This window comes from Tupaia chinensis, unplaced genomic scaffold (genome assembly GCF_000334495.1).
Source record: "Tupaia chinensis unplaced genomic scaffold, TupChi_1.0 Scaffold000294_5, whole genome shotgun sequence".
NCBI lineage: Eukaryota > Metazoa > Chordata > Mammalia > Scandentia > Tupaiidae > Tupaia > Tupaia belangeri.
In genome coordinates, this window is record NW_006159782.1 from 2,455,001 (window position 1) to 2,469,040 (window position 14,040).

The 14,040-nt window shown below is 43.9% G+C and overlaps 1 protein-coding gene across 4 annotated transcripts in view; it reads left to right on the forward strand.

The window, feature by feature from the left end:
- Window positions 1-14,040, forward strand: part of MRTFA (myocardin related transcription factor A) — a 112,800-nt gene that overhangs the window by 76,577 nt on the left and 22,183 nt on the right. For all 4 annotated transcript variants that reach the window (XM_027772741.1, XM_014588695.2, XM_014588696.2 and 1 more), the window contains exon 3: window positions 12,939-12,994. In XM_027772741.1, the coding sequence (XP_027628542.1) occupies window positions 12,939-12,994 (56 nt within the window). The remainder of the gene's footprint in view (window positions 1-12,938; window positions 12,995-14,040) is intronic.

The window sequence follows — 14,040 nt, forward strand, 5'->3', positions numbered from 1 at the left end:
GTGCCCCCCCCCCCCGTTCCTCTCAGGTTAAATTTGAATGGATGCATAAATAAATAAAAAACAATTATTTAAAAAAAAAAAAAAACTTTTTCCCCGTAGGTTTTTGACATAGGGTACATGTTTCTCCCATGAGCAAAGACAGAGAGATTAGGGGTGGAGGCAGAGCAATAACATCCCCATCAGGGTCTTGATGTCAGCAGGCATAACTCAGGCAGATCTCAGGACATAAACTTGGAACCTTCTCATATGGGCCAGCCTCTGAGAGTGCTATTTTTTACTGCTTTGCCACTCTTAGGCCCCACAAGGTGTACTTGGTAGTGGGAAATGAGCAAATAATTAATCTTTGCTTTTTCATCTCTTCCTTGTCTTTTAGACTAGGGAAACAATGGTTTTCAAACTTCTTTTTTTTTTTTTTTGGCAAGAGGGTGAATGGACTTGCCAGAGGAAGAGAGAAAAAGAAAACCTACTCCCCCCAAGAGGGGATGGTCACATTGCAATCCCTTTTCCATTTCCATTTCTCCTTTTAGGATTTTGGGCACACACACATATGCACCCAGCATGTTTCTCTAACCTTAGGGTCTGGGATTTGAACTGAGCAGTTGGCCATGTGAGATCCAGCCACCATAACTATCACACCACCAGATGACTGGTTTTGTAAATTTTTTTTTTTTGAGAGTTTTTTGCTATAGGGCGCGTGCACACACCAGAAAGGCAGAGAGAGACAGAGAGACAGAAAGCAAGAAATCACCCCCCAGGGGGATAACCACGCTACAATCAATCCCTTCTCCTCCATTCTCCTTTAGGATCTTGGGCATGCGCGCATACACACCTGGTGTCATTTTAAGCCACTGGGTCTGGGACTCGAACCATGGTTGACTACACAGGAGTCTAGCAACATAGCCATTACACCAACTGCTGGTCCCATGGTTTTCAAATTTTAGAGGCAGTAGAATCACCCAAAGAACTACTAAAGCCTTGAGGCTTAGGAATCTGCATTCTGTAGAGATTAGTCTTCTCCAAAGACATTCTCATGCAAATGGTTCTCAAACCACACTTGCTGAAACTCTGGCTTAAGAGCAGTTGGCATCTTCCTGCATTCCACCATCAGTGATGGCATGAAATATTGTTCTTTTCTCCCTAGAAGTTCTGAAGAGAAAATAGCCCTGTCCACATGACTCAAGGGTTGATGGCACACATTTCTGAGACTACTGAGGCTGTTCATTTGAAGTGATTCATTATAGATAGCTTATAAACCTTGTCTCCAACATGGTGAAAGCCTGACTTGCCCAGCTCTCTTGTGGCCTTGTCTCATGTCAGTGATCAGTTTTGGCAAGTTAATGAACTGCCTTAGAGCTGAGTGACAAGCCCTTGCACTAGGGCCAAATAATGTGGCAAAAGATTTGGTGAACTTTGGATGGAGTTCAGTTATACAATACAGTGACTCTGTTTTCTATGTGCTGTGCTGCCCCCTTCGAGAGAAGCCTGGAGGGAAATGAAATGGGAGAATGTGTGCCCACTAGACATTTTCTAAGGTTAGATCTGAAGTTCTCTCTTCTGTCCCACTGCCAACATTTGAGAAAATTACAAGGCGGCATTTGTATCCAGAGGATTAGCCAGGAAAAGAAGGCAAAATGTAGATCACATTAAAAATCACTGTTGTTATTTTTTCATCACCATCACTTTTTTTTTTTTTTTTTTTGAGAGATTTTTGCAGTAGGGCATGTGCATTAACCAGAGAAATAGAGACTGGGAGACAAAAAGTGAGAAATTACCTCCTCGGGGAATGACCACACCATAATCCCTTTTCCTCTCAGGATTTTGGGCATGCCATGTACACATTCTCAGCATGTTTCAAGCCGCTGGGTCCGGGACTTGAACCATAGTTGGCCATGTGGGAGTCCAACACCTTAACCAGTACACCACCTGGTAGGCCCTCGATCATCCACTTCTTTATGAAACATACAAAATAAAAAGATCTGGATTTTGGACTCAGGAGAATCAGTGTAGTCTGCAGTTGACCGTGACGTGATCTCAGACATGCCATTTCTCAGCTGTAATACATGGGCAGTAGCTCAGGTAAGGCCATTATGAACACACTGCACAGATGTCAGAAGTGAGGGTGGCAAGGACACCATTTGCAATGACTGTTTTTATATTTATTATCCTTTTTTGTTTGTTTTTTGTCCAGCTTGATTTTTACATTTTTAAAAATGTAGCAGGGGCTGCTTGTGCTCGCCAGAGAGAGTGAGTGAGTGAGAAAGCACTACCCATGGAGCATGGTCACACCAGTCTCTTCTCCATTTCTCCCTTCTTCAGGATTTTGGGCATGAAATGTGTTAGGAATCAGTGGTACACGTGTCTGGCACACTCAGCGAGAGCTCCAGACACAAACCAGAACCTTCCCACATGGATCAGCCTCTCAGAGTGTTGTGTTTTACATTGTGTCACTGTCTGGTCCCCTGAATGGCCTCTTGATCATTACTATAGTGATCTTGTAAAAATGTTCACAACTGGGGCCAGCAGGTAGTATAGTGGTTAAGGCGATGGACTTCCACATGGTCAACCATGGTTTGAATCCTGGACCTAGCGGCTTGAAACTCACACCGGGCACATATGTATGCATGCCCAGAATCCCTAGAGGAGAATGAAGGAGAAGGGATTGTGACATGGCCATCTTCCCAGGGGGTGATTTCTTCTTTTCTGCCTCTGTCTCTCTGGTGAGCACATACACTTTATAGCAAAAATCTCTTGGGATCAGTAGTTGGTGTAATGACTGTGTCACTGGACTCCCATGTAGTCAACCATGGTTCGAGTTCCGGACCCAGTGGCTTAAACTCAGGCTGGGCATGTGTGCATGCATGTCCAAGATCCCAAGATGAGAATGGAGGAGAAGGGATTGTGGCATGGCCATCCGCCCTAGGGTGTGTGTGGGGGTAATTTCTCGCTTTCCGGCTCGCACTCTGTCTCTTTCTGGCGAGTGCACAGGCCCTATAGCAAAAACCTCTCCAAAAAAAGAATTTCTCTCAAAGAGAAAAAAGGTTCACAATTTGGCACTTCCAATTACAAAATCAATTTTATAATGATCAGTTCAGGCAAGGATTATCAATAGATGCTGAAACTATTAGGTAAATAGTTGTTGGGGAACAGAATTTTCACATGGCCTGACAGTGTTGCCAGGGCAACTCATAGGTTAATTATGAAAAGGAAAACCCTACCTTTAAGATGGAGGAATCTGGTGTCACTTTTCAGACTTCTAGCATCATCAGTGGTTAGACATCTGGTATCATGGACCTGATATTAAGTATATATCCTCTTTGTAATCTTCCTGCCAAGAGTGTTTGATCTGAATCTAATTATGAGGAAATAAATTCAGATTATACAATGGGGCCTAGATACTTAAAACAGTGTTATAAAGGACCAGCAGATGGTGTAATGATTACCTTGCTGGACTCCCACGTAGTCAATCACAGTTTAAGTCCTGGACCTGTCGGCTTAAAACTCAAGCCAGGCAGGACCAACAAGTGGCATGGTGGTTAAGGCGCTGGATACTCCCACATGGTTGACCATGTTTCAAGTCCTGGACCTGGTGGCTTGCTTTCTCACTTCTCCTCTTTCTCTGTGTCTCTCTCTGTCAAATTAAAAGTAAATGAATAAATAAATAAAATTTAATTAAAAAAAAATCTCATGCTGGGTGAGTGTGCTTGCATGCCCAAAATCTCAGGAGGAGGATGGAGGAGAAGGGATTGCAATGTGGCCTCCCCCCATCCCCACCCCAGCAAATGATTTCTTGCTTTCTGTCTCTCTGTCATAGCGCACATATGCTATATCAAAATCTCTCTTAAAGGGACCAACAGTAGGATGAATGGCTATGTCGCTGGACTCCCATGTAGTCGACCGCGGTTCAAGTCCTGGACCCAGTGGCTTAATCTCATGCTGGGTGAGTGTGCTTGCATGCCCAAAATCTCAGGAGGAGGATGGAGGAGAAGGGATTGCAATGTGGCCTCCCCCCATCCCCACCCCAGCAAATGATTTCTTGCTTTCTGTCTCTCTCTCTGTCTCTGTCTGATGAGCGCACGTGCCCTATAGCAAAAAACCTCTCAAAACAAACAAACAAAAAAGAGCTCTATTTAAAAAAAAAAGTGTTGGGACCAGCAGATGGTGTAATGACTATGTTGCTGGACTCCTATATAGTTGACCACAATTCAAGTCCTGGGCCCGGTGGACTTAAAAAACTCACACTGGGTGTGTGTGCATGTGTGCCCAAGATCCCAAGAGGAGAATGAAGGAGAAGAGATTGTGACGTGGCCATCCCCCCTGGGGGGTGATTTCTTGCTTTCTGTCTCTCCGTCTCTTTCTGTCTTTCTGGCGATTGCACACGCCCTATAGCAAAAACCTCTCCAAAAACAAAAAAAAAGTGTCATGAAAATCTAAAAAGGCAAGGGTACTGTTCTAGGTTGTGACTAAAGAAACAACCAAAGGTGATACAAATTATTTGTTAAATCTTGGATTTGGGGAAAAACAAACTGCTATAGAAAAACCTTTGGGACAGTTTAAGAAATTCAGATATGTACTATAAAGTAGATTTATCATTGAGTTAATGTTAATTTTTGTAGGTATTATAAAAGTATTTTAGTTAACGAAAGTGGATGTCCTTATTTTTAGGAAATGCACACTAAAAGATTTTGGGGTGAAATGTTGTGTTTGATATCTAACTTCTAAGTGATTCCATAAAGAGAAAGTATATGTGAGGAAGAGAGAGAATGAACAAAAATAACTAAAAGGTAACTAGTGAATCTAGTTCAGAGTTACAGGGCCCTTCATTGTGTGTACTTGTAGGTTGAAAATTTCAAAATTAGGAGATAGGACTTGAAAGAGGGTCCTGTGAGTGCAGACAGTGAAGGTGAAATGAATACATGGTAATGACTAGGAATGCTTCAGCTCTTTTTTTTTTTTTTTTTTTTTTTTTTTAATGTAAACATGCAACACCACCACTCCTATCCATGTGGTCGGGTTACTTCACTCCTTGGCTAATGTGGTGGCCACACACTGAACTCAGGATATGATCCTTAATCTCATTTGAAAAGTATTGTGCCACTTCCTTTTTGGCATAAGTGTCTTTGGGTTTGTCTTGTTTGGGGCTTACTCAGCTTGTTGGATCTGTAGGCTTCCATCTCTGGAGAAGTTTGGAAAGTTTTTAGCCATTTTTTCCTTAAGAAACTTTTCAACCCCACTTACTCTTCTCTTTCAGGACTTTAATAATACAATGTTAGGTTTTTTGTTAATACAACGTTAGGTTTTTTTGCTAAAGTCCCCCCAGGTCCCTAGGGCTCTGTTTATTTAAAATTTTATTTTATTTTTAAAATTGCCAGAGAGCACATGCACTCCTCAGAGAGAGAGAGAGAGAAGAAGAAGAAGAAGAGAGGAGGAGAGAGAGAAAGCACCCTTTAGTGAAGTTCAGTCACTTCACAGTCCTTTCTTTGATTTCTCCATCCCTTCAGGATTCTAACTGCTGCTGAGTGTAGGATCTGGCTTCCTTGATTGCTGTGCTGTGGGGTTGGCCCTGTTCTTTTTTTTTTTTTTTTTTTTCTTCCCTTTAGTATATTTTCTCTCTGTTGTTTAAATTAGGTACTTCCTGTTCTAACTTTAAGTTCACTGATTCTTTCCTTTGTACCCTCTGTTCTGCTGTGGAGCCCAACCACTGAGCTTTTCATTTACTTTTCACTCCTAAAATTTCCTTGTTTTTCTTTGTTGTCTTCTCTTTCTTTGCTTAAATTTTCTATTTGTTGAAATTCCCTGTGTTTTCATTTGTTTCAAGTATGTTCCATAATTGCTCATTCAAGTATTTCTTTTTTATCATGGCTGCTTTAAAATCTTTGATAATTGTAGCATCTGTTCTCTTGGTGTTGGGATCTCTCTCTTTTTTTTAAATTTTTTTAAGAATTACTAATTTAATTTTATTTATTCATTTATTTTAATTTGATCAGAGAGAGACACAGTTGGGGGGAGACTGAGAAAACAAGCCACCAGGTCCAGGACTCGAACCGTGGTCGGCCATGTGAGAGTGGTCGGTCTTGTGAGAGCATCCATCGCCTTAACCACCATGACACCTGCTGGTCCAAGTGTTGGGATCTTTTGGTTGTCTTTTTTCAGTGTGAAGTCCTCCTGATTGTTGGTGTACACCAAGTGATTTTTTTTTTTTTTAATGGAAACGTGGATATTTTTGTGATATGTAATAAGTCTCTACATTTTCTCTCCTGCTTCAGCTGGCTTTGTCTGACCCTGCTTCAGCAGGGGAATATGGGGATGGTGTGGCCTCATTACAAGCAGGTGGAAGTGGAAATCCCGGTTCCCTTCTTGGCAGCCACTGACAAAGTTCCTGAGGCTTGAGAGCTCCAGCTCTCCACAGTGGTCTCCACTAACACTGTGGTGAGGATGACCTTGTTAATACTGGGTGATGGTGGAAGTCCTAGTTTCACCAGCTCTCTGATGACTTCACTCCAGCAGGGAGGAGGAGGGCGTCATTAGTGCTGGGTAGGGGTATAAGTCCATACTCCTCACCTGATCTCCACTTACACTGGTGGGGGAGGGTGTTTGTTACTGGTGGCTGGAGAGAGTGAAAGTCCCAGCTTCCCACCTGACCTTCTCTGACATCACCCAGCAGTGGTATTGAGCTTCCTCATTACAGCCTTGCAAGAGTGGAAGTCTAGTCTCCCAGTTCAGCCTTTATGCAGGAGGAGTTGGAGGGAGGGGGCAGGGATTTGAGGCTACTCTTTGTCCATGACATTTGATTGGAGTAGAACAATTGTAATCTAAAGGTTTTCTGTTGACCTTTCCTGGTCCTTTACAAGTAACAGAGTATCTTGTATTTTGTTGTGGCCCCTTTTTTGGTCTCCATCTTGGCATTTCTGGGTTGTACTTCTTCAGCTCCATGTTTAGGGAATATGAAGTGAAAAGAATACTTGCCATTCCTCAGGTTCTGAGGTCCCTAGCCAGTGTGCCTTCCTTTTTTCCGCCTTTCAGAACTATTTTTGTTTTATGTATCATGTCCAGAGTTTTTACTTAGTGGAAAGAATAGAGAAAAATACACCCAGTTCATCTTCTCAGAAGCAGAAGTGTCCCTATAGTTGCATATTAAAGTTCTTTGGGGGCTGGGCTCTCCCTACCTTTCCAGCCACATCATCCCCACATGAGCATCTTAGCTCAACGGTACCCAGCCACTTGTTCCTTGAACTGCCTCATTCTCTCACACCTTCGTGTTGAGGTTCTTATTCTTCCCCAGATGGTCTCCCCACTCCCTTTCTTGTCAGCCTCTTCAGTTCATTTGGGGTTTTCTACATAGTTATGTATGCTTCCCTCAGGTGCCTTGTAGCAGTTTACCTCTATGGTGTGCTTCCAGCTCAGGTCATAACTATATGCCTTTTTCTCCACCAGACCACAAGCTCTTGTTAAGGGCCAGGATCCCATCTGTGTCTCCTCAGTCTTAATAACCAGCATAGTGCTTGCTTTAATACCTGATTACTAGATGGATGGATGGATGGATGGATATATTTCAGGTTTCTCACCTGGTTGTTTAAATATGTTTTTCTCCGCTATGTGCACACAGCCTCCACTGGTGTGCTGTGTTCATGTCCACTACTCCACAGTGGAAAGAGAAGCCCAACAGGCTGCCTGAAAGGCCACATTTACTGTGGTATACTGCTGGCCTCTGTCAGCTGTGTTACATTCAGGCATTTGAGTTCTTCTGGACACAGAATTGTTGGCGAGCTTCTGGCTCAAGGATGGGAGCCATCATTTTTATGTCAGCACCAAATAAAGTGACATTCAGACCCAGGCACCTAATATCTATCTCTTAATGAGGAAATGAGGTTTGAGGATTAGTTGCCATCATTCCTTGCTGAGAGGCATTTGCAGATGCTTCGTGGATCTTAGAAGACTCACTTGCTACTTGCTTAAGTAATTCTGGGGGCTAGTGACAGGAAAGTATTGATGTCCTAAATTACTGAGAGGGGTCAAATTTCTTTTTTTCTTTTTTCTTTTTAGACTTTTGCCATAGGGTGCATGCACTCTCTGGAGAGAGACTGAGGGAGAAATAATCCCCAGAAGGAATGGCCACACCGCAATCCTCTCTCCACACAGGACTTTGGGCAGACATGCACTCACACCCAGCATGTTTTTCAAGTCGCTGGTCCAGGATTTGAAATGCAGAGTCGGCCACATGGGATCCAGTGCCCTAACCACACATCACCTGCTGACCCCAGTGTTAATTTTTAAGGGTCCTCATACAGTTTTTCAGTGCTTGGTCAGTTTATCCCAGTCTGGCCATAGCACCCCCTACACTGTGAGCACCAGTCCTTACAGACACACAGGGAACATAGCACAGCAACGCACAGCACTGAGCTCTCCCTTTTAAATGGATGGGAGAATACATATTTTTTTAAGTAGAATTTTTTTTTTTTTTATTATAATTCAGAAATGCCCTCGTTGAATTAACACAGCAGCAAACATGTCAGGGAAGAAAGCAGATGGCTGCTGGTGAGCAGGAACAGCATTTCAGTTGGTGGTTATAGCCAGGCAGGGGCGGGACTCAGATCTAGAACTGAAACTGTGATTAAGAATGCCACACCCCTCGGCCACTTCTGTTCCTTCAAGTTCCGTGGTTACCTTGGTTGTCTTCCCTCAGTGTTGCACACGTCCCTGTGTTCACGCCAAGAAGCATGAGAGCACGATGGAACCAGCCCCTGGGTGGGAAGAAAGGGTCAGGAGCTGCCTGTTGACATTAAAATGTACATTCTTCTAAACAAAGCACACAGCTCTTGGATTTGCATTGGCCTTGGAGGGTTTCTCTTTCCAGACACTGCTTTCTAGGAGTTTCTGGGAAAATGAATTTGGAGTGAATAATATCCTGGCTCCTCTTGGCAAAACTGTTCAGGCAGCAGGGAAGAGGAAAGTGGAGGTAAGATGAACACTACTAGTTGGACATATATTCATGAGTTAACTTGAAGCCTCTGGTTTTCCCACAACTAGAGAGGCCTGAGCTTCAGAATAATCCATTTTCTGCTCTGATCTGTTTCCTTGGGTCTCATCCTTGTGACATGGAAGCTAGAGGTGATTTTTTTCTCCTTTGTCCTTTGCTCTTGCATCAAGAACTCTTGGTCACCTTTCCATTGCCCTCACTAGGCTGCCCCCACAGTATGGCTTTTGACAAAGCTGGCTAGATACACACTTGCCCTCTTGCCCCTAGTCCCCAGTGCACCACGAGTGCTGGTTGCCTCTGCTCCCTTGAGCCTGGGAAGTGCTGAACAGGAAGTCCTATCAGAAACCCAAAGGAACAGGGACCATTGTTGCCCTCTTCTTTTACCTAGCAGCAGTGGCTGTTGAAGTTGCCGAGCCTGCTGCTATCAGAGAGCAGAATTAAAAATGGGGAAAGAGAATACAAATTGTTCTGGACTACTCAGGGACCAAGAAAAAGCAACTCAGGAAAGCTGATTGAGAAAGCTATCAGAAGATTTAGACCAGAGAAGATTGGATCAGCCCTGGTTTGGGCTCACCACTCATGCCTAACCTGGCAGGTTATTTTTATCATGCATAAAACTGGGATTGTAGTTCTTGGTTCCTATGTAGATGACTCAGTGAGATCATGTGGTCTTAGTGTCATAAAACAAGAGTCTTTTGGGATTGGTCACTACAAGAGTCTTGGTCACTACAAGAGTCTTTTGGGATTGGTCACTATCTTGAATTCTTTCCTTGGTCCTCATTTCTTATTCTGTTTACCACCCCTTGCCCAACTAACTCCTCTAGCTGCCTTATCTTACTCCCAGCTTGCGTCCTGGTGTCTGTGCTAAAGGCTGCAGTCCCAGGTTTTGAACTTTGGCTTTCAGAAATCCCTCAGAGGGGTCCCTAAACCCCCTTCAAGCCTTTCTTACACTTGTTGGTGCTCAGTACTGTGGTCTAGCTGACCTTTCCACTTTGCCTGGACTCAGTATGTGTAATTGTAGCCACCAGTACATTCTTACATTCTTTTCTTCTTCTTCTTTTTTTTTTTTTTTTTTTTTTTAAGAAGTTGAGAAACAAGCCCAGAGGAGTGGAAAGAATTAGATTGTAAATCTCGCTCTGCCATTGCTAGCTTTTCTCACCTGGGTGGGCCTTTGCCTATATCTGTAAATGGAATATTACGTATCACATAGAACCACTGGGAATATTAAACTAGCTAACATATACAATATTAGGTTGTTGGAAAAGTCATGATGCATTTTTTGCATAGAAAAACAATAAAAAATACTCATGACTTTTCTGACAACCCAGTATCTACAACATAAATATTAATCAATAAATATTAATCACTTTCTTGCTGTTACGTGGAAATCTCCTAAACTCAGTATCACCAAACAACTTGTACAAACCCAAGGGCATCTGACTTATCACCCACACGCACTTGTGGGGTTCTGTCCTTTGTACCTGAAGATGGTACTCTTCCCTTCCATCAGGAAGGTCTGTGCATGGAAGTTGTTTTCCCAGAATTGAATTTGTGCCTTTCCTCTTGAGATAGTCAACATAGGTTCCAAGGCAGCAAGCCAGCCACAGTTTGAGACAGATGAGCTGTGACTGTGGTGCAGAAACTAGCAGGCCTGTGAAGAAATCATCTGGTGATTCACGCAGATGACAGCAGTTGGTGACAGCGGCACCTTGAATACACTGGCGTGTACCACTCGCTTCCGAGTACTCTTGCGCTTGTTTGATTCTTACGAGAGTTCTGAGAGGTAGATTCTCACTCTGAGAGGAAAATGAGACCTGGGAAGCAGTCATACTCCATATCACACCGATAGTAACTGGTAGAAACCCCCCCCCTTGACTATCTAGGTCTTGTGCGAAGTTTTGAACCCAGATGAGAGCCAAAGTTCTGGCTCTTCAGTGGGAGCGTGGAGCTGTGCTGCAGTCTTCTAGCTCCTCTGTCAATAGAAACCTCGTGTGTGTAGTTATGGAAGATTTGCTCGCTGAATGAATTATCATGAGCACTTTGCTGTGTGTGGGTGCTCTAGGCATTGGCAATACCATGAGAAAGGAAAGAAACCAGGAAGAAAACTGTGCAGGATCACTGTAAGACGAGTGCTATGGAGAACGGAGTCTGGGTGAGATGGGCAGATGCTGTTTTCTCCTTTCTTTCTTACTTCCTGTCTCATCCTGTGCTAAACTTGCTCAGAGCCAAGGTGGTGTGTTCACTTCCTGATGAAGGTTCCCAGACACCAGTTCCTGCAGGGCAGGGCTTTTGGAGATTGATTTTGGAGTTGAACCAACTTTATAGAAGCAAGTGCTGGGGATATCTGTTTACCCACTGAAATATCCATGACCTCCCTGTATGAGAACTGGGATAGCCTGGACAGTGCCATGGGATCCTCTGGTGGGATGGGGAAAGAATCTGTACTGGCTTTTCTTAAAGATGAATTGTTAAATCTAGAGCTCCCCCTGCTGTAAGAAGATAGAGTGGGATTTCAGTGGCGCTTTAAGACTAGTTCTTTTCTTTTTAGCTTAAGATAAAACACTGTTTTAAAGCTTTCTTCTAGGACTCCTGTTGCCAAGGCCCAGCCCCCCTCCCCCAGTGAGTGGAGGGGAGGAGAGGAAGCACCAAGGCCCAGGCAGGATAGGGTCCTATCTTTCTGTACTTCTGCTACTTTTAGCATCTCCTTGGCCCTGTGCTCCTCCCATAGCCAGCAGCCTGGCAAAAGTTATCTCTACACACAGTTTCACAGCTGTTCTGAAATTCTAGAGCAGCAGAAGTGAAACCGACCACAGTCTTGCAAATTTCTTTTATTGCCATTGTTCCCCACTCCTTTCCCTCTCATCTTCAGGGTGTCTTAAGTTGTTATTTGTCCTGATAGCCAAGTTTTTGACAAAGGGAGACAGACCCTCCAACCACAGTGCAGCATTTGTGGAACATCCTGACTTGGTCCTGCCAGCTGAGCATTGTTTGCTGGAGTCAAGAGCTGTGGTCTCTGTGGTGGTGTCCCCAGAATAGAGCTGAGCCCTTGTCAGCTGCTGGTGGTGTGTGTTCTTCACCATGGTCAGCCATACCATTACTGTGAGGATCTTCTTTAGAGATGAAATTTGAGTTAATTTTAGCAGTACTATTAATATCAGCTCAAGTGAATAAGGAGCTGGCACCTGAGTGGTGAATATAGATCTTTTTGGTTTAACTTTCCCACTGAAATAGTTGGGCCAGTTAGTGATTCTAGTGAGGTTGGAGAAGTCAGGCAGTTGGCCCACACTCTGCCCTTCCCTGTGTCCAGGTCTTCCAAGAGTAAGGGAAGCCCAGCAGGTGCTCTTGGAGGCTTGGTTGCTTGGGCTATGTGGCTGACAGTCATGTGACCATACAGGGTGGTTTTAAAAACTTATCCTGTGGAGGGACCAGCAGTTGGCGTAATGGCTATGCTGCTGAACTCCCATGTAGTCGACTGTGGTTCGAGTCCCAGACCTGGTAGCTTAAACACACACTGGGAGCATATGTGTGCATGCCCAAGATCCTGAGAGGAGAATGGAAGAGAAGGGCTTGCAGCGTGGCCACCCCCCTCCCCCAGGGGGGTGATTTCTTGCTTTCTGTGTCTCTCTCTGTCTTTCTGGCTAGCACACACATCCTATAGCAAAAACCTCTCAAAAGAAAAAAAAAAAACTAAACAAAAATAAAACTATGGGCATACTTTATTGATCCCAAGCTTAGTCGATGACCATTCCCATTAGGAAGCATAAAGTGACCAGAACTGTTTCAGTGAAGTAGCTAAACCATAAAGACATACTCTTATTCAGGTGTCATTTTCTCCTTCATTTCAGCTAATATTAATAGTACTGCTAAAATTAACTTGAATTTAAGATGTCTTCACTGAAATGTATAGCACTAGACCTGATGCTTTCCTATATAGTAATTCTTTTTGTGTTTATTCTCTCAACAGCTTTGAAAAGTCCAGCTGCATTCCATGAGCAGAGAAGGAGCTTGGAGCGGGCTAGGGTAAGGCACCTTTTTACCCCTAGACCTCCTCACAGAGCTCAATACGTTCCTAGTTGTATTTCCTTCCAGCTAGCACAACTGTTTTGTGAGCCTTTGACCCTCAGTTCTAAATAGAAAGTTCTGGTTTTCTTTCTTTGTCACTTGCCCCAGCCACCTCCCAAGGCGGTGATTCTATGGAACATAATTGGAGTTGTCAATTGCTTGATCCTCTTTCCCAAAAAAGGAGACCACTAGAATTTCCCCATCTTTAATGCTGCTTAACTTTTTATAGATGTTAGATGTGAACATTGGCCACAGAACCACTTCCCAGGCCCAAGGCCATGATGCCCAGCCCTCTGCAGTGCTGGCATTCCAAGGGACAGTAAGCCTGCCTGATCTCCATCTGCTCTGGAGCACAAGTGTGCTCTGGAGCCTATAGGAAGCAGAAACTGGGCCACGCTCCAGCCCAGGTCTCATGCTGCAGCACCTCACTCACGTCCCTGTCCCACTCTTGGTTTCAGTTCCCCAGAGGCCCCTAGGGGTTATTCTGCTGTTTGGTGTGGTCTGAGATGGGGAAGTCACCAGAATTTGCTCCCTTCCCCACTCCCTTTACTTTTTTCTTTTACATAAAGTAAAAAGAACAGGACCCTAAACTGCAAGATTATGGACCATGGCTTCCCAAAAGACCATAGCTTTTTTACAGACTCTGAAATATTTACTTCCAGCTTGTCTATTTTTTTCACTAGAAAGTTATGATTGATTCTTAGAGTGGGGTTGTGGGTACTGGAAACTAAAGGAGTAACAACCTGCACTGTCTTAATTGCTCATATAACATTCGAAAGTGTGGGGCCTTAGGGGTGAAAGGAGCTTGGCATCGCCTTGGCTTAGTCCGGTCCACATACTTGGCCCCGTTTTCTGAGTGTCTCTCAAATGGGCCAGGAGCGAGTAAGGACTAGTTAAAACAGCTACTGTTTTATCGGTAGTTGATCAGTTTCACATGTGAGGTTGTCTCATTTCTTATTTATCTGTGTATCACCTGTATGATGTAGGCATTTATTATCCTTACT